We start from the raw sequence: 21,685 nt of genomic DNA, 5'->3' as shown, positions 1-21,685 counted from the left end.
TTAACTCACGGAAATTTGAAGAAGTTTACTTCTCTTGCCCATATTTTCAAAAGAACCATCTAGATCAGCAGAGGCTATTTTCAGCTTTGGAGGTGTTACAACCTTTTTCAAATAATTCAGAAAAATCAAGAATTATGTGAAAAGCTGCAATAGTTTATGAAGGAATATGGACAAGAAAAAATAATCTATTATCCGGTGTCTTGAAATCATCTTTATAAGAGCTTTTCAATGTTTACTACATTCACACTTACCACCATCAGTAGTATTCCTGTTTCAAATATGACTGGGAAAAGATTTATATTGGAATTGGCATCCAGGTTATCTTCAGAAAAGTTTCATAGTTTTAGAATTTACATACATGATTAGTGTGGTGTTTTTTTACAAACCAAACATTCATATTATCAACCATCCTTATCCAGAGGCAAAGTGTTTACTTTGACAAAAGTTTTCCATGCAGTTTTCTTTTTTGCTTTTTGAATGACCTGTTTGTCACATTTATATAGTCTAAAAAAATCAGTTCTATATGGACTTCAGCTCTCTCCCCCTCCCCTGCTCAAAAATATAAAATGCCCACATGTCTGTCATAAACATGGATCTTTTGAAGAAAAAAAACCCTGGAGAATTTCTGCAAATTCAAAACAGATGATGGTATGCAACTCCTTAAGATACTTCAGATCTTAGATTGTGCATTTCCCTATCATCCAGTAAAGTTTAATTTCCTGTATTCTTATCTCATGGATGTTGAAGATGCTATAAACAGTGCAGGGTTTTTCTTTTGCCTTCCTTTTCTATAAAACCATCAATTATACTGTCATTAGTGGAAAATATATTCAATTGCTTATTCTGTTTTGTTGTTATTTACAGCATTTTTCAAATACCATATTTGTAACTTAATCCTGTGCTCTCTTTTTTTCCCCAGGAGCAAATTTAATTCATGCTATTCGAAATCACCAAGCTCTGACTTGGTCTCTCATTTCCCCAAAGGTATGCTGAGTTAGAACTACTCTGTACTTTGTCAGTGACTAACTACCAGGAAATTCAGATGCTAGGACTGTAGTCTAAACTAGGAAGTCAGAAAATGACTACGTGCATGATGTAGTCATTTTCTGACTCTTCCAACAGTTGTGAAGTCACATCAGTTAATGTTACGTCCTGTCGGGTTAGAACTTCAAGAGAAGATACAAACTCATCATAGCTTTCATCCAACAAAGAAAAAATAATGTAGACCTGGTGTAGCTCAGAAAAAATCAACTCCTTTTCATGTAGCTGTTCTTTTTTCCATTTTACATAAAAAGTTCATTTTTCAGTCAACAATAAGCATAAATATTTTCTCCAATTAAACAGGTCAATTTGTCCAACTCTTGCCTCTTAGGACAAAATTAAGCTTATGCTATTGATTTACTCAATTGGAAATGTATGATGGTCATGGCTCAACCCACTTGGGCTAAATGCTGGGGATTCACCCCAAGCCCTTGGGATAATTCACAGGTTAAATAGAGGCTAAAGAAGGGCTGTTTTTCTTATCCAGCACACAGTAGTTCTGATCTACATCAGTCCACTGTACACTGGCAACTGAGTAAAAATAAATGCAGAAGTTTGATTTACTGTTCTACTTCCTAAAACAGAACAGATTTCTTTGCCTGTTAAACAAGAAGATGCTGTCTTCCTGTTGCTAGTGTGCTCTTACAAACATTTTTCTTTCTTCAAGCAAATATTAAACAACTATTCACTAAGAAAGCTGTGGGACTTTTCAGCATTCACTGATACTGTTTCCTGCAAAGGTAATCAGCTGTCAAACAGAATAAATGGAGGTGTGAGTCAAAATTTAAAAATATTTCAAGGTGGGAAGAGTTAGATAGGAAGGTTTCATGTTTGAAAATTTAAAACAGACCATTCCCCTGATCCAAATCAAGACCAATGTAGCGCTGCCTGTAAAGTATGTTGCTCTACACTGTTCTATAAATTGTTAATTCAAGCCAATTACTCCCATTACTAATAACATGATTCTCTTTATATATTTAAATCCTATTTAACCAGTAGCTTAATCAAAAGCCACAAAAAAGCATGGCATAACATTTCTTCAGTTGATAACTCGGAAATGGAAAATGGAAAACTGTAAAGTGTCTTAAGTTACCGGAGATTTAGCAGTTTCTTGATAATTTTGTATGTTTAGGTGACCGAGGAGATTGGAATAATGATCGTTCCAATGAGAAACAAGGAGGTATTTCACATATAATATTTCAGTAATTGTTGCATTTACATTTATACGTTTGATGTCAACAAAACCATAAGCATTTCTTCCTGGAATGTTCCCATTTTCAGAATGGGATGTAGTTGATGGTCTCCAATCTACTTCCATGCTCTAAATTATTATCTATAATAAATTATCATATAATAAATATAATAAATTATTATAATAAATTATATAATAAATTATCATAAAAGTATCTGCTATAATGTCCTATCTATCAATGACTACTTCAGCTTCAACCACAACAATATATGAGCACACAATAGATACAAACGATTGCAGAAAATACGACTTCAGCAACAGAGTGGTCAGTGACTGGAATGGATTACCTGACTGTGGTTTCTTCCCCAAACCACCACAACTTTAACCTTAGACTATCTACTGTCGACCTCACCCCATTCCTAAGAGGTCTGCAAGGGGCATGCATAAGCGCACCAAAGTACCTACTGTCCCTATCCTAATGTCCCCATTTATTCATATTCATTTCATGTATTCAAAATCACGCTTATACTTATATATGTTATCTAATACATGCTTGATGAAATAAATAAATAAAAATAAATACTCCCTGAAAATTTGTTCTGGAGTTCCATAATTTTGCAGGAGATAGGTGCAGAGAAAAGAATCCTTTTCCAGAATTGAGGAAGAGCTATTCTGGACTCAAACCAATGTCCATATTAAAAGTTTTCAACTGGGAAGTTACTAACTTTCTCCCAAAAGCAAATATTGTGGATTTCTTTTTTAAAAAATTCAGCTTGTTCTGCTAAGACAATCAAGTCTCCTGAAAAAAGTGCTCCAAAACGGAAGGAAGAATAGAAAGCGATAAGATGACATGGCTTAAACTAAGATGTAAAATTGGTTTCGTTTGAAAGAAATCTGCCTTTCACATCATAATATTTCACAAGTCTCCTCAGAATTCAGTGGAACTTCTGGTTATATGTGTATATTCTGCTGAGTTAAACTTTCACTCAGGTATTCATAGTTATGTTGTAAATTTAATTCAGATGATTTGGTAAAGACAATCATTATGACAGTTACAGTATACAGTATAGATATTTATTGTCCATCCAAATATGCAAAGTCTTATATAAAGTTAGATCTTATTAATGATGATGGGTGATTTGAACCCCAACTGATAAAAACTTTCATTCTATATTAGAAAGGAAAAATATTAAGTCAACCCTAGTTCAAGAAAATGTTATCAAAATGCTATAAATGTTATCAAGTATTACAAATACTTTATAAATAAATACTGGCAAATTCACAGAGAATAACTTTCATAATAGCTTAATTAAGCATAGCTTAATTTTAATGTTGTCTTTATGAAGCTTCCATTTAAGCAGATTACTTTGAACTCACCCTATAGATTGGTATAGCTCCAAATACAAAACCAGCGTCTTTGTTTCCAGATTTGAAACTTTCCAAAGGGGTTTTATTGACCTGTAATATTAAAATAATATAATTTAAGTTCCAAAAAATGGGACGCGATGGCTCAGTGGCTAAGACGCTGAGCTTGTCAATCAGAAAGGTGAGCAGTTCAAATCCCTAGTGAGCTCCTGTTACTTGTCCCAGCTTCTGCCAACCTAGCAGTTCAAAAGTATGTAAAAATGCAAGTAGAAAAATATGGACCCCCTTGGTGGGAAGGTAACAGTGTTCCGTGTGCCTTCAGCATTTAGCCATGCTGGCCACATGACCACGGAGAATGTCTTCGGACAGCACTGGCTCTTTGGCTTTAAAATGGAGATGAGCACCTCCCCCTAGAGTCGGGAATAGACTAGACTAGCAATATATGCGAGGAGAACCTTTACCTTTAAGTTCCAAAAATAGTTGTCTCTCAGTTATATTGTATTTAATATATTAAATTTGTATTTCTAAAATCTGGTTTAAGTTGAATTCAATGCCTGTTTCATTTAAGTAGAGCTACTTTAGCAAAAATAATGGTGGCTAGTTATAGTTCTGACTTGTAGACTAGACTGGGAAGTAAAAGAATCTCCAGAAGATGGCAAGGCATACCATTTCTGTATTGTTACATCCCTCCCTCCCACCCACCCTCCCTCCCTCCCTCTAGTGCAGTGGTTCTCAACCTGTGGGTCGTGACCCCTTTGGGGGTCAAATGACCCTTTCACAGGGGTCGCCTAAGTTCATCGGAAAACACGTATTTTCCATGATCTTAGGAACCGAGACACCAATTTTATGGTTGGGGGTCACCACAACATGAGGAACTGTATTAAAGGGTCACGACATTGGGAAGGTTGAGAACCACTGCTTTAGTGTCTATAAAGTCACCAAAAGCTGAGTTCAGTTCAAGGAATTTCACAACAGCAATATTCTTCTTTCTTTCATTATTTCAACATGTTAGTTTGAACAAAAAAAGGAATGTTAGTATTATTATCATTATACAATGTAAGGCATAACATTTTTCTTAAATACTCTGGAAGTATGAAATTTAAGCATTGCTTATTATACTTTGAGTCATAATCTGACAGCATGATAATTCTCAAATTTCATATTACGCAGTTGGAAGAAACCAAAAGCTTTTCTAGCCAAAACCAAGTCTTTCTTACTGTCTTGCTTAGCGTGATCCAAAATCCAATAAAGTCCAATAACCATTCCAATAAGACACTGTTTCTTAACCTTAGCAACTTTAAGATGTGTGGACTTCAACTCCAAGAATTTCTCAGCCAGGAGTTGAATTGTATACATCTGAAAGCTGCTGAGGTTGACAAACAAAAGGCAAAATAAAGTTTCAATAGTAAGCACCTTGGGAGAAGCCAGGGACTTGAAAAACTTAAAATCCAGATCAACATCATGTCGGCTAGGCTTTTTCAACTTTAAAGATGACCTGGTCAGAGACTTCCATCTATTTAAAAGATATAATTGAGAAACAATATGTTACTTGCAAAACAAAGGAAGCATTCAGTTTCGTAATTATGTCTGTGATGAATACCATTAATTGGAATTTTAATATGGCCATCAGGAAAAAAATAGTGGTACTTTGCTAGTTTAATTCTGCAATTTGCTTAGGCATAAGCCCCGTTGAAATACAATTATTGAAGAATAACATTCATTGAATACAATGGCTATTTATTCTGATTATGTATTTGTAAGATTGCTTTAAATCAGAAATACACTCAGGCAGGACTCTGGCATGGAGTACCCTTCTTTAAGAAATAAAATTTATTTAATGATTGCCCATCTCCAGTGGACTCTGGGTGGCACACAAAACTATAAAAAATAGTTACAACTATTAAATTGGACAGATGGCAAATACAATAAAACAGAGCAGGGGCCTTACAAAAATCTTGAAACACCAACCCAGGCCTGGGATCCAGGCCAGGTTTTCAAAGGTCTCCGGAACCCCAGGAGAGAGGATACCTCTCTTATATAAGGTATGTGTGGGATACTGTTCCAGAGGGTGGGAGCAGCAACAGAAGGCATGTTTCCATGGTCCCACAAAGTGACCCTGTTTCATGGACCTGAAGCACAGTCGCTATTCGGGAATGTACTGGATGGGCAGAAACTATTGGAGATAATTTTATTGACAGGGAAACAATACTTCAAGAATGAATAGATTAGAATAGGAAGAGATTGATGGAAGATAAATATTTTCAGCATTAGCTAATCGCTGCCAGACTGCAAATCCTATTTGCTGCCTGACATCACAGTGAGAAAAAATGATGTTTCCCACTATGTCGCTCCTAACAATGAAACAGAAAAACCAAGGTAAAAAGGAGAGGCAATTAGTTATTACCCCAGATGTAAGTAAAAGATTCAGGTAGTTGAGACAAAACAATTCCTGATTTATTTTAGAGGAATGGATAAATGATGAGGACATTTCTGGGAAAAATTAAGAATCCTATTAACATTAATATAAAAAGACCATCAAAAATTTAACAGAAACTCAATTAGCTGACATCATGTGCCACTCCTTATACAAATATGATTGTGTGAAATGAAGTATATCTGGTGCAGAATCTATATACTATTAAATTTCTCCTGTTTATAATTTTCTGCTGGGTGAAATGGGACTAAATTAAATCTAGCACCTCTTACTCCTATTGGATTCAAATCTTGCCTCTCTGCTGCTGTGGTCAGCATTGGTCACATATTGTCATGGCCCAATGGATGAATGACAATGTGGAACTGAAAGCAAAATTTGAAATTTCTTAATGGCAATAGGCAATGAGGGACGGGATGAGAGATTTTCAGATGCTTACTGATGAGATAAGCTGATGAGGGTGGGGGTGGGGGGAAATGGGGGACAACCAATGGTCAACTGGTGAGACTTCTTCCTCTCAAGAGGGAGATCGTTCTTGGGAATATACCAGAATGGAGAGCAGCATAGCAGTCTTCTTCATGGTCTTTAGTTCCCTTGGTTTCCCCTTCTGCCACCCAAATTCTGTGCGTTAGACGAGGAAGAAGAGAAAAGTTCACTAAGGCTATGAAAGTGTGTGTGTGTGTGTGTGTGTGTGTGAAATGGTGCCAGCCTTATTATAAGTGGAAAGGATGATTCAACAGGTCATCGACTGTCTAGTTAATCATAATACCAATGAGCCTCTTATCTCCATTACTTCTGATTTGAAAGTACGCTAAACACATACTTTCAGCAAAGCAGATGTGCAACCTCACCTTTCCCTGTCAAAAAACAGAGGGTATCCAAACTTCTGCTTTTTATCCATAAACTTGTATTCTTCTTTTATTGTGAATGGAATTTCATTTACATCACAAGGCAAAATTATATCGGAGGATTCAGTAATTTCAAACGATCTGCGCTGTCCAAAATAGCCAAAGTAGACTCCACGAATTGAATGCCAAAGTCTATTAAAGAAATCCAACCAAGAAATATTTAAAAAATATTGTCAGCATAAAAAGATCTTGGAGCCAATGATATGGAGAGGCTTCAAATAATATTATGAAAAATACTAATCAAGTACAATTGGCATTATAATAATTTTTAATGGGGTACCTTTCAGGACAATACATTAATAAGAGAATGACAATTCAGGTCAATATACGTATGTAATTGCCAAGGTGGCAATTGTAACGTTTCATCAGCTACCCTAACAATTGGCTCAATGAAAAAGATCATGGAATATGCTTGCTGGGAACACCAACTTTTAAGTAAGACTTGCCCTGAACATTTTCCCTTTGTCATCGTCTTCTTTTTTTAATATATATTTTAGCCATCTTTCACTAATGGCCATCTTTTTATGGTGGTGGCTAAGTTGCTATCATGAGAGACCAACACAGCCAAATTCCCAGTCTCCCAAGCCCCATTAATAGGATGCATAGTCAGCTCCAAAACTGATAGACACTTAGCAAAGGTGGGTTCCTACCAGTTTAGACCAGTTTGGCTGAACTGGTAGTGGTTTTCCGGCCTAGGTCGCCAGAACTGGCAGTGACCCAGGCCTGCCATGTCTCCGAATCAGTTCCCCGGTTGGGGCAGCATGTTTCCCCCCCTTTTTTAATGTTCTGCACACGCGCAGATCTATTTTTGGGTAACTGCGCACATGCGCGGAGCAAACTGGCAGTAATGTTGGCAGCAACCCACCTTGGCACATAGTAAAGAACTATCTAGGCTGGCTAATGTTGGGATTGAGAGCCTCAGACAAAAAACTGTCAAATCAGCGGTAACAGCTATATATAACTAACCTGACAGAACCATCCGTGGAGGCAGTCACCACTAGGCATTTTTCATCATCACAAAACAGGCTGATTATTTTAGCAGAATGAGCCCGCCAACACATTTGTTGCTTTACTTGCTACAAAAAATATAAGTTAACATTAGCTGTCTTCATATGCACAATTAAGTCAGAATTCTTAACACTTGAAGAAGGCACAGTGGCCAGGTTCAGACACAGCTAAGTCTCAGTAGATGATTTTCACATCATGCCAAGCCAAAAGTGGATAAGATACATTATGTCTTAATTGTATATACCACATTTTTTGGAGTATAAGACACACCGTTTTTCCTCAAAAAAGAAGCTGAAAATCTGGGTGCGTCTTATACATCGAATAGAGCATTTTTTGCCTCCCGAAGCCCTGCCCACTTCACCAAAATGGCCATGCATACCCTTATGGAGGCTTTCAGAGAGCTCCTGGGGGCTGGGGAGGGCAGAAATGAGCAAATAACGGGCTGTTTTTTTGCCCCCCCCCAGCCGTCAGCAGCACTCTATAAGCCTCCATAAGGCTATGCATGCAATTTTTTTGACAAAAACCAGGCCCATTTTCACAAAAAACGGATTGTTTTTTGTTCATTTTTGCCCCCACCCCACCCCACCCTCCCAGGAGCACTCTGCAAGCCCCCCAAGGCTATTCATGCTTTTTTTAAAAAAATGGCCCATTTTAGCAGAGGGGAGATTTTTTTTTCTTTTGGAAAACTCTTTAACTGATTGAAGAGAATTACATTGATCAAGTGCTGTGCCAGCAGAAATATCTACCTTTCTACTGTATTTCTCTCTCTCTATTTCTCTCTCTCTATCCCTCAACCTACCTACCTACACACACACACATACTCTCTCTCCCTACCTACCTACAGTATTTCTCTCTCTCTCTATTTCTCTCTCTCTCCCTTTATCTACCTACCAACCTACCTATCTCTCTCCCTACCTATCTACTGTATTTCCCTCTCTCTATCTTTTTCTATTTCTCTCTCTCTATCCCTCTACCTACCAATGTACCTATACACATTCTCTCTCCCCTTCCTACCTACTGTATTTCTCTCTCTCCATTTCTCTCTTTCTCTCCCTTTATCTACCTACCTACCTAACTACTCTCTCTCTCTCTTCCTACCTACCTACTGTATTTCTCTCTTTCTCTCCCTCTCTATCCCTCTACCTACCTACCTACTTTTTTAAAAAAAAGCCTCTTCAAAACCTTGGTGCGTCTTATACTCCAGTGTATCTTATACTCCGAAAAAAATGATATGTGTGAGACAGTCTACAATGCCAGATAGTCTGGGGACTATTGATGGGTAAATGGAAGTTATAATGTCCACGCAGTTGAAGTTTAAAGAACAGATTGTGAAAAAAGGTGTGAGGACTCAAATCCTAGGTTTTATATGAGAATTTCAGCATGTTCAAATTGTTAATTTGATATGGAAAACTGAGCTACCCATGACGAAGTGATGCAGTCACGCGACATCAAACTTTCCCAATTGCCATTGTTAAGCGAGGACTACCGGTTTGCATTTGCTTTTGTTAAACTTCGTTGCTTGTGCCTATTTCTTTCATTTATTAATATTTCTTTACATTTTATTTCTGCCTTCTTCTGAGCAGTCTTTTGAATTATTTACAAATTTAATAACATTCACCTCTCCAGTCAAGTCATTAAAAATGTTGATATGTAAAAGCCTGTGATTGATCTTGTGATAATCACATAATTAATATTCATGCCAGTATTTAATCGAATTATTTTTAATAATACTTAGATTATTGGTATGCTAATCTAAATTAATAATCTAATTTTAATTTATAAATACCAGATTTTTAAACATTTTAGTAACTTCAAATGTTAATTTAGCAGCTTTGGGCAATAAAATTCTGCATGTAAGCCATATTGAAAACAATCCTCATTTCCACAGATGTTTCTTGAATTATACAAATCATTAACTATTCATTTGCTTCATTTACTTTTAGTGTTTAAATTAAATCTATATGTAACACAAAGAATATAGATTATGCGCGAATCCATGTAAATGAACTGGGGATGAGAGACATTATTTTGCATTTTGCTCACCCTGTCCTTCCTGCTTGGATCTTTTTGATTTTCCAGGAATGAGCCAATATTCCATCGAATAACATTTCCCTCTGTAAGACAAATCATCTATTAAAAAATTAGAACTTTTTTCATAATACAGAATTGGCCAAGGTCTGTCCCTAAAATAATCCTGTAGGTTAAGAAGCAGCGGAATTGGTATCAAGTGAACAATGATATTTTATTATTCAAACAGGGTCTCTTGATGGCTATTTTGTTCTGATTAAAGAAGACAGCTTAAAATAAATTATTTTTATATCACAGAAAGCCATTTTTCTCATTTAAAGCAGTGTTTAAGGAAGGCTATGAACACATTTTCATTTCACCAAAACCTTATCTAGATTACTATGAAAAACAGATTCAACAACTACTGACATCCACCTGGAATCTTGCTATTATCTTATACAGTGCAATGCTGTGTGTATCAGAGGTGGGTTGCCAATTTTTATACTACCGGTTCAGGCACACTCCCATGTGCGCTTGCGATGCTTCTGAGCATTCGCAGAAGTATCCGGGCAGGTGGACAGAGCCCCCCGCTGCCACTATTACCGGGCATGATTCTTGCCTCACCAGCTTAATCTTTTGCATACAGTTTTTTGCAGTTAGGTATATTACATTTTTACACATATGATTTATTTACTAAGAAAGTCTATATACCTGTTGTTTTAACAAATGAGGGTGGATTACAGATACATTTAGAAAAAAAAGCATTCACTTGTACATTAAGGTATAACTGATATAATAGTATCATTCAAAGGCCTGGAAAAGTACTTATTTTATTTATTTAACAAATGTGTATAGCCACCCACCTATATTATATGAGAATCATACTAGCAATAAAGCTTACCTTTGTTAGCAGCAAAAAGCATTTTGGCAGCCCCATCAACACAAAGTGCTGTCAAAGGAATTGGAGGATGTTTTGTGTAAGGCAGAATTTCTTTTAGTAGATCTCCCTTTACAAACAGAAATACAATCACACTTTAACAAATCAGAATTTTCTGCAGTTAGGACTTGGGGATTGCGTGAGTCATACCCATTTTCCTACCTAACCCAAAAAAATATTTTGTTTGATCCATTAAATTGGCTTGCAGCAAAACCTTATGCCTACTTCCTTCTAAATACATTTTACCGTACTCAGGTGTACTGCACTGGATTCATGCATCACATTAAGCTAAGGCTTTTTAAAACAAGGTTGTTCAAATATAATGGCCCAATTTGCACACGAGGCATAAACTACTGTTCACAAACAAAAATGCTGGGTTCATACATGTCCTGGCCAGCTCAGACTCTGGTGAGAATGCCAACAATGAGCACCCAATTTCTGTGTCGCTGCTGGATAACCAGGAGGTACTGTAGCTGCCATCTATCTCTGAAAATGAGGAATTTGAGCTGCTACCAGTACTTGCTCCCAGTGCAAGGGCTTGCCATGCAAATAGGAGAGCAAAGGTGCTCGGCAAAGACCCTCACAAGAAAGGACCCATACCCTTTCAGGTGAGCAATGTTGGGCTTGCTTCAATGAAAGAAGAGCAGCCAGCTGAAGCCTCCTTATTGGCAACATCTATCTGGTTACCCAGACTTCGTATGCTTTGACTCCTGACTTCACTTGACCAGTCATGGGTCCGCTGCTTTGGATTTGGAATTCTCTTAAGGCAAGCTTGCTAGATATTTGAGGATTTGATTTCTCTAATGTGTACATGTGTGTTTGCACTGACATTTCCTTTGCTACGTGTTCATTTGTTTCACAGACTTCTCCGTTAAGTTTGGAGCCACCTCCCTGTGTGTTTCCAAGTGTGTGGCCTGACACAGGGTAACAATACATCACTTTAAGATAAAGCTAAATGAACCATCAGTGGCATAGAAAAAACTGTGAATGTGTTTGGGAGACAAGAGAGTAACAGGAAAACATGGAAGATGTAGAAAAGTCCCTTGATTTGATAAAAACGTAACTGAAATGAGCGTTGGTTCTTATCTGATACGCTCATTTTCTGTTGAAGTGGAGACAGCAGCCAGACTGGGTATGGTCCGTCCAGTAACCAATTGGACTGAGTCTACACTTATGATGTCATCGGGTCCTTGTGGCTCCTCCCCAGGTTCAGACGAAGGAAACTGTAGACTCAAGTGAGAATTGTGAAAAGAGTCCATAATCTCTGTTCCCCTGTCCTCCGCACAAAAACGTGATAATGCGTGACTCGCCCCAGGGTGGGGCTGGCTGCTGTCTCCACTTCAACAGAAAATGAGTTTATCAGGTAAGAACCAACACCCATTTTTCTGTGATCATGGAGACAGCAGCCAGACTGGGATGTACCAAAGACTGGGCTGTCCACTAGGGTGGGAATATGAAAGAAGGTCCATTAGGGCACAAGCACTTGTTGTAGCATCCTGTGTCCAAAGGCTGTGTCAGCTGACGCATACTTGTCCAACTTGTAATGACGAATGAAGACCGTGGGAGATGTCCAGGTGGCTGCCTGGTAAACTTCTTCCAACGTGGCTTGCGTGGACCAAGCAGCAGATGTCACCGCACTGCGTGTAGAATGAGCTGTAATGTTTAGAGGAACCTGTAATGACTGAAGTTCCTAAGACAGTTTAATACAGACCCTGATCCAGCGCCCCAGACTAGATGATGAAGCCTTGACACCCAAGGTCTGGCGAAAGGAGATGAAGAGAGCTTCCGAGTGGCGGAATGAAGCGGTGCGGTCAATGTAGATCTTGAGGGCCCGACGTACGTCAAGAATATGCCACTTATGTTCCCTCTCATGACAGGGAGACAGACAGAAATCTAGTAAGGTTAACTCCTGACCTCTGTGGAAGCAGCTATTCACCTTCGGTATGAATGTCGGGTCCAGTCTTAAGACAACTCGGTCTGGATGGAACACGCATAAGTCCTACCTGACTGAAAGGGCAGCCAAATCAGAAATACATCTGGCAGATGTTATAGCCACCAAAAACAAGGTCATAAAGGACAATAGTTTCAATGAAGTGGATCTCATAGGTTCAAAGGGCAAAAAAGTCAGAGCCTCTAGGACATGAGGCAAGTCCCAAGTCGGATATCTATGAATGGCAGGGGGATGCAGATTGGATGCTCCACAAGAAATCTCCGGATCAAAGGATGAGACGGTAGATGTAGGATGAGACGGTAGATGGTAGGCTATGGCTTTAGAAGCGAACCTGGCAGCATTGAGGGAAGAATCAGCTGCAAATTCAATGGCTGCCCTAATCTTTTTGAGGTTCCTATGTGATCTACTGTCAGTAGAAGTGATGCACTCCTGAAGTTGTTCAATCTAAACCAGGGCTGCCCTGGAGAAAAAGGAAGTGGCTGTAGAGGCCCTAACAGCCCAAGCCCCAGCCTGATAGTTTTTGACTAAGGTTTGGTCTGACCTTTTCTCCTCAGGCTTGAGGACCTCCTCAGGGGCTCCAGAGACCACAATAGGGGAAGACAGGAGTGCAACCGCTGCATCCACTGGGGAAGTCTCGAAGAACTTGGTGAGTTCCGGTGCAATGTTGTAGAGACTTTTGTCGAGGTTGGTCAGCTGTGGGCCCATGCCTGGGGACTCCCACTGCTTCTGGATGATGTTCAAGAAGATCTCGGGATCAGGGATCACCTCCTTTTCCACAGTAGGTTCGGTGAATGGGGTACTGGGGCCCTCAGTTAAAGCTGGTTCTGTCGTTTTTTCCTGTGAAGTAGAAGCTGAAGCAGAAGATGGTAAGTTAGCAGCTTTAATGGCCTTAAGTAGAAAGGACTTAAATCGATCAGTTTTGAATAATCTGGCAAAAGCCGGGGCATCTGGAGTGATCACTTTGTCGTTAGACAGGTCTGAATCCCACAGGGCGTCTTGCTCCCTGCAATTGAGACCTGAGAAGTAGAGGCAGAGGGATCAGGTTGCTGAGCAGCAGCAGCAGATTTATGCTTATGGCCATGTGATGGAGCAGGTTGGAGGTGTTGTTGTAGGCCAGCAGCCATGACTTGTTTAATGGTTTCAGCAATGATAGTTGCCATATCTGCAGGAGAGGTGTACATGGTTTGGGGGATCCCTGACCCATATGCAACAGGGAGGGAAGCCTGTTCAAAGGTGTGTTCCCTATTGAGAGGGACATTAAAGAAATTGCCTCTGTTGTCAGGTTCCATAGAAGAGGAGGACTCTGAAGAAGACAATTCCCCATCTGAATCAGCCAGGGAAGGGCAACGACCCATGGGAGGCAAGACAGGTGGGGCTGGGGAGGCAACTTGGAGATCCTTGGGAGGAGGGAGGGAGGGCTGGGCAGTTAGAGTTTGTCGCTTTGAAGACATTGGGGTTTACCTCTTTGGCTTGCCTCTTCCTGCTGCTCTTTGCCTCTGATGGCCCTGCCTCCTCTAATCCTGCATCTGTAGCCACAGCTGGATCAGCCATCTCCCCAGATATAAGTCAATGCCCCAATAAAGATAGGCAATGGTCTCACCCGTTTGCTGGCCAGGCGCTCGTGATCTGGTCCATTTGAAATGATCCTGGGTCGCTGGGCACTCCAAACGGCTGCTGTAGAGATCGTGCCTTTTTAAAAATGTCCAAAATGGCCAACTTTTTTTCTCTGAGGCTTTTTTAAGCCTCAAAATGGCTGCTGCTATCTTTGCGGGCTTTTCCGAGCCGCAAAATGGCCATCAACACTAAATGTAGCCAGGCAATCTGCAGAATGGCCACCGAACTTGCCGGGAACCATTGCGCACGAAACGGCTGGTCGTGTGTCCCTCCGAGTGCCCAGAGTCAAGGAGTGCTGCGGGGAAACAGCTGTGGAGCCGTAGTTCGTGAGTTGGCCGATCTGACTGCAAGGCAGGCTTCCTAGGTGAACTCGTGGCCGCAGGCTGTCAGACAGCTGAAGAAAGGCAGCCAGAAAGCAGTTTTGAATTTTCCTCCAATTTAGTCAGAAGAAAAAAATTCAATTAAAAAGCCAATTCAAGGGAAAAAATCTCCAATTAAAGTAATGAAGGTAAAATTTGGAGGAGAGATCAATTCTCTCAGCTAGTCCTGGTTGGACTGAATCTGAAACTGTGGAGGAGCCACAAGGGACTGATGACATCATAAGTGTAGACTCAGTCCAATTGGTTGCTGGGCGGAACATACCCATCTGGCTGCTGTCTCCATGATCACAGGAAAACTCTTCTTCACTACTTCAGTCCAGTTCCATAAAAGGACTTACCGTAATGCTCCATAGATAAATGAAACCATTTTCATGTGCTGAGGCAAGTATGGGTATAGTACAATAATCATTTTTTCCAACTGACAATACATTGGGTATTGCTCCTTTGATTATGGAAGTATCTAAAGCAGAAGATAATTCATCAATCAAACAGTATTCATATTTTTCTTCCTTTGAATATAACTTGTTTTTCATTTTCTATTATGAGATGTATTAGCATACTCTATTTCCACTATTCACTTAAATTTTATTGACATAAAATCCATCAAGAATGTTATTACATAAATAATCAAGTCTCTATCAAGTCAAATTTAATCCTATTAACTTCATGGAAATCTTTCAAACTTAATCCTGTTGACCCCATGAAGTCAACAACATGTTTTTGGCAACAACATGAAAAAAGTATGCCATTGCTTTATTTTCATATTTATTTTTCAACTTCTCGGTTTCCTAGGATTCCATAGGGATTTTCCATTTAATCAATTCAAACCCTGTGTAGCTTTTCAAGATCAAGGTTAAGATGTGTGTTATGAAATAAATTTTTCAAATTTTTCCCTTTGGAATTCATATAGAACTTGTGGAAATTATTCCTTTGCTTCCTGAAGGGGAAGAATGTGGAGGGTTGTTTTTTTTGAAGCAGAACATGATTCAACAAACAATATACATGTTTTTCTTTCTTTGAATATAATTATTTGTCATGTCATATCATTAGATTTATCTAATGTATCTATGTCCACCTTTCAAGCACTTCAGCACTTCTGATACAGAAGTATTAAATGTAATTTTCCGTGCTTGTCATTGAAGTAACCTCAAATAAACTAGCTGTTGCAGTTTTTTAAAAGAGTTTCTTAAACATACTCTCAAAAATACAGTTTATTGTCTAAAGCACAGGTGTCAAACTCACGAGGGCCAGATGCAGCCCATGGGGTGCTTAGATCTGGCCCACACGGCCATCCTGGAAACAGTAAGGGAGCGGTCCGTGTGTGGCCCTCACGAGCTCTGTTTTAGCTGGGAAAGGGTTGTAGGAGTCCTTTGCAGCCAGACACAGAGCTCGGGGGGCCGTTTTCGTTGGCAGAGCATTCGGACCACCACAGGCATCCCTTACATGAGTGACATCGAGCAGGTCACACCCACTCTGGCCATACCCACCCCAGCCCCCTTAGGTCTAGCACAACCCTGATGTGGCCCTCAATGAAATCGAGTTGGACACTCCTGGTGTAAAGGAACTAAAATTATTATGATTCATACCTGAAAGAGTTGTACCAACTGTGTCTCTTACAACGTTATTCTGAAATCAAACAACAGAAATTTAGAAATTAGTTTTTTCAATCCAATTCAAATTTAAATTAATCTTGCTGATTACTTTCAGTAAAGAAAACACCATCTTTTTAAAAATGTTCTCATAATTAACTAAAACATGAATTTTCCAGAGTATGTGCCTACAAGGTAGGCTGAATGTTCTTCTAGCCTGCATTAAAGGGCTTTGAGAATTTAAAATGGCCAAAATAATTACACCCCCAAATTTAGACACTCCAAAATCCCATATGCTTACTAAAATTCTCAGTAGACCAATGCTCCTTCTGCTGCTGATTTCTTTAAAGAATTGTACCAATCAGTCATCTCATTTCACTTTTGGTAACAGTAGGTAATAATGCTACCAGCAGAGAAAATAATACAGAAGTAGTGCTGAACTTTAGGCTAATACAAATTATTTTACCCTATTCTCTATCGAAGTAAAATAAAAGCTTCACTGTCCTGCTCCCCTCTATATAATAGATGGGAAGGTTTGTTTGAAGCTTGAACTCCTGTTTCCATCAGATTCATTCCTGTACTTGATTCTTGCTTGAAAAATACAGGTCTATGGAAGTTTATAGTCTATTCTTGCTGCTTCTAAGAATTATTCCAACCCTATATTTATTTTTATCTGCATGCTTCATCATGATAAATTGCATGTAATTTTTTTATTTGTTATTTGATTTCATTTGTCAAATTTTGTGTAACGGTTTAAATTGTTAGTTTCCAAAATTTCATAAACAGTTTTTCAGTTATGATGAAAAAGAAATGATGGCAATATTAGAGATGTCCTGATTGAGTTGAGGAATATTATCACCATGAGAAAATTCTCCCTGGGCATAAGCTCAGCGCTCATTTTGCATGCTATTGCTATTGCAGCTACCATTTTTATATAATTTTATTTTATTTTTCTTATGCATATGTCCACAAATACCAGAACAGAATCCCTGAGGTTGAATTAGAATACTCAGAAAATGTACGTAAACTTGGATGAAATAATCTCAAGAAAATATAAGAAAGTGCAATAACAAAGATTTCTTATTCACAGCACGCTTTGTTAAAATTATGTGCCGTCAAATTAATATTGATTCTTAAGTGACCACATACATTTTGTGTCTCTATCTGTCCCTAAGCTATCTTTTAGACCTTCCAACAATACATTTCCAATGATGCAAGTAAGTCCATCCACCTTGCTGCTAATCATACTTTTCTTCTTTTTCCTTCTACCTTTTCCAACATTTGGAGTATATGACGAGAACTTAGTTTTTACATAATGTGTCTAGAGTAAGACAATTTTAGCTTGATCATTTGTGACTTGAGTGAGAGTTTTGGATTGATTTGTTCAATGATCCATTTATATATTTTCTTGGCTGTCTCCGAGTCTTTTCCAACACCAAAGATCAAATGCATCAATATTCTACTAACCTACTTCTATCCAACTTTTGCTTCTATAGAATCACAGAGAATACCATGGCTTGCACTATACTGATCTTTATCAATACAGACACATCAAGATTTCCAAAGCCTTCATGGCTGCTCTACCAGGTGCTAGTGTGTTAACATTTCTGGACTGCTTGTTCCTTTATTGTCATGATTACGCAATAATTCCATTCTCAATTCTAAGGCTTGTTGTACCTGCTGTCATTAGCTACTCATATTCATCTTGAGCAGTGAGATGGGCAGCAAATAAATGTAATGATGATGATGATAATAATAATAACAACAACAACAACCCCTCCGAGCTTTATCTTGTCGTGGTATAGGGGTTTGCATGCTCTAATGATCCTAAGGGATATGCTGAACAGGTGCAACCATATCAGACAGGTCTTAGGTGAAGGGCCAGATAAAATTTGCTCCACAACCCATACAAATATGGTGAATATGAAAAAAATGAAATTTATGCCGGCTGAACCATCACCCGGATTAATAAGGGTTCCATTGGATGCTATGGCTCCTGGGCATTCTGTGCAAAATGAGCTACATGGCTCAGTTCCCTCTGCTAGGCAACCAGGGCATGGAGCTGACAAACTACTGGAAGAAAAAGTGAAAAAGTGAAAAATCTGGACGAGGGAAGAAAACATCTCTATTATGAAAGTTTACTATCAGTCTGAGCCAGCAAGACGTGGATTTCAAAAATGAATGTATCAGATTTGGAAGGTGAAACACACGGACTATGATATCAGTGAACAAAGGCTAATGGACCAACGACGTGTAATTCTAAGCCACAAATTTTTCACTACAGCAGAATTAATAGGAATCGAAGAGAAAGCAACTAATGGTCTGAGTATACCAACAAAGAAGAGTAACTTCAAGAATGATTTGCAGACTCAAAAACAAACAGAAGAAGAAAAGGAGGAAGAGGATGCTGAAATGGATGAAGATAAAGAACAAGGAAGCACTAAAGAACAAACACCAACAGATATTGTTCAATTAGCTGACAAAATAAAGCATCAAATGGAAGATGCTGAAAGGACACGTTTGCCAAAGCTGAACCAAGTGAACTGGAAAGAATTGAGAAAGGTACTAAAAAGGTCAATGAGGCTGTGCAAACCATTCAAACCACTACATTAGCTGAAACAAACCAGCTGATGTATGCAGCAGCCTTCATAACAACCAAAGAATTGAGTTTGAAAATACAAAAGAACCAAAGAGGCAAGAAGAGGAAGCCTAAATGGAAAATTCATTTGGAATTGAAGATCAAAAAATTTCATGGAGACTTGAGCAACTTGAAGAACCTAAGGCATGGTCAGCTAAATAACAAGCAGATCAAAAGCAGCCTGGAAGCAAGATACGATTTGGGGAATAAAGAGATTGCAATAGTAATTGAAGCAGAGGGTTGTTGCCGTTGCTGAAAAGATTCAAAGATATGAAAACCGAGTAACTCAATTCAAGGAAAACTCACAGTTCAGAGCAAATCAGCACCAGTTTTATAAGAGCTTAGAAAGTGGAGATGGAGTAACAACAAATGAAAATCCTGATAAAGAGAAAGCTCTGAAATTCTGGAAGAATTTGTGGGAAAACAATAAGAAGCACAACAGAAATGCAAAATGGATCAAACAGATTGAGGATTCTATTAAAGTGCATAAAATGGAAGATGTGAAAATAACAAAAGAAATGGTGCAAAGACAGTCAAGAAAAGAGAAGAACTGGAGTGCACCTGGACCAGATGAATTACATGGCTTCTGGTTAAAGGCACTTACAACTGTGCACAAAAGATTGGCAGCCCAAATGAACCAGATCTTAAACACACCTGAAAATGATGAATGGATGACAACTGGAAGGACATTTTTGATCCAAAAAGATAAAGAAAAAGGAAAGGATCCTGGAAACTATAAGCCAATCACCTGTTTGCCAACAACATACAAGCTCCTTACTGGTATCATTGCAAACCAAATTTATGGATGCTTGGAAAGAAATAACTTGCTTCCTGTAGAACAAAAGGATGCTGCAAAAATTCAAGAGGAACAAAGGACTAACTGCTGATTGACAAACTAATCCTAAAGAATTCAAAGAAAAGACAAACCAAGCTGTTCATGGCTTGGATAGACTATAAGAAAGCATTTGATTCAGTTCTCCATAGGTGGATCAAGAAATGCATGAAAATCTTTGACATCAGCAGCAACATACAAAAATTCATGGAAACTTCAATGAACCTCTGGAAAATGAAGCTTATAGCTAATGAAGAAGTACTGGGTGAAGTTGAAATTAAACAAGGCATTTTCCAGGGCGATTCTCTTTCACCCCTACTTTTTATACTCTCAATGCTACCACTGACAATCATTTTGAAGAAGATAAACTATGGATACGAACTTGCAAAGAAAAGACTGAAAATTTCGCACTTGGTGTACATGGATGATTTGAAGCTGTTTGGTAAAACAAAAGCTGAAATGAATTTATTAATTGAAAGCACAAAAGAATTTAGCCAAGACATTGGTATGCAGTTTGGAATTGACAAATGTGCAACCATGGCAACCAAAGCAGGCAAGGTCATAGAAGATAATGGAATAGAACTTGAGAATGAAGAAATGATAAAGGCAGTAAAACCAGAAGAAGGCTAAAAGTACTTGGGGATTTTAGAGGCCTCTGATGCATAATATGCATAATAAAGTCAAGGAATTAACTTCAGCCAAGTACATTCGATGAATTCTCAAGGTATTAAAGTCCAAATTGAGTTGAGGAAACATCGTAAAAGCCATAAATACCTGGGCTATACCTGTGATTCGATACTCTGCAGGAATACTTGACTGGACCCAGATGAAGTTGGACAATTTGGACAGAAAAACAAGGAAGCTTATGACAATGAATCATGCTTTGCACCCTAAAAGTGATATTGACAGATTATATCTACCAAAAGCAAAGGGTGGTCGAGGACTCCTACAAGTAAAACAGACCGTGGAAGAAGAAAAACGCAGCTTGAATGATTACTTCCAGAAAAGTGAAGAACCAATGATTAAGGAAGTAAATAAAGGAGGCCTTTTAAAGACAACTAAGTCAAAAGCTGAATATAAGAAAGAAGTACAATACAATACAATACAATACAATACAATAGCAGAGTTGGAAGGGACCTTGGAGGTCTTCTAGTCCAACCTCCTGCCTGGGTAGGAAACTCTATACCATTTCAGACAAATGGCTATCCAACATCTTCTTAAAGACTTCCAGTATTGGGGCATTCACAACTTCTGGAGGCAAACTGTTCCACTGATTAATTGTTCTAATTGTCATGAAATTTCTCCTCAGTTCTAAGTTGCTTCTCTCCTTGATTAGTTTCCACCCATTGCTTCTTGTTCTGCCCTCAGGTGCTTTGGAGAATAGTTTGACTCTCTCTTCTTTGTGGCAACCCCTGAGATATTGGAACACTGCTATCATGTCTCCCCTAGTCCTTCTTTCTATTAAACTAGACATACCCAGTTCCTGCAACCATTCTTCATATGTTTTAGTCTCCAGTCCCCTAATCATCTTTGTTGCTCTTCTCTGCACTCTTCTCTGCACTCTAGAGTCTCCACATTTTTTCTACATCGTGGTGACCAAAACTGAATGCAGTATTCCATGTGTGGCCTTACCAAGGCATTGATATGTGAAAATATCAGTGGGTGCAGCAAAATTTCACAAACTGACTACCTAGGAGAAAATATAGCCTGGTTGCACTCTTTTGTCAATCTGAAGTCACATTTTATCCAGACTGGCTTCCTGACCTGCATGTAAGTTTCTCATGAGAAAAAT

At 38.7% G+C, this 21,685-nt stretch overlaps 1 protein-coding gene across 1 annotated transcript in view; it reads right to left on the bottom strand.

Moving 5' to 3' along the window:
- WDR64 (WD repeat domain 64) overlaps positions 1-21,685 on the bottom strand; it is an 81,393-nt gene continuing 59,708 nt past the window's right edge. Inside the window, exons 21-29 of the mRNA XM_032216039.1 lie at positions 16,421-16,460; positions 15,173-15,294; positions 10,854-10,959; positions 9,989-10,059; positions 7,904-8,013; positions 6,881-7,069; positions 5,012-5,111; positions 3,611-3,691; positions 1-102 (exon numbers count right to left, since the gene is read on the bottom strand). Coding sequence (XP_032071930.1) covers positions 1-102; positions 3,611-3,691; positions 5,012-5,111; positions 6,881-7,069; positions 7,904-8,013; positions 9,989-10,059; positions 10,854-10,959; positions 15,173-15,294; positions 16,421-16,460 — 921 coding nt within the window. The remainder of the gene's footprint in view (positions 103-3,610; positions 3,692-5,011; positions 5,112-6,880; positions 7,070-7,903; positions 8,014-9,988; positions 10,060-10,853; positions 10,960-15,172; positions 15,295-16,420; positions 16,461-21,685) is intronic.

Source organism: Thamnophis elegans, chromosome 4 (genome assembly GCF_009769535.1).
Source record: "Thamnophis elegans isolate rThaEle1 chromosome 4, rThaEle1.pri, whole genome shotgun sequence".
In the NCBI taxonomy this organism is placed as follows: Eukaryota; Metazoa; Chordata; class Lepidosauria; order Squamata; family Colubridae; genus Thamnophis; species Thamnophis elegans.
Note: the sequence above shows the minus strand (reverse complement) of the source record. Positions and strands in the feature narration are given on the sequence as shown.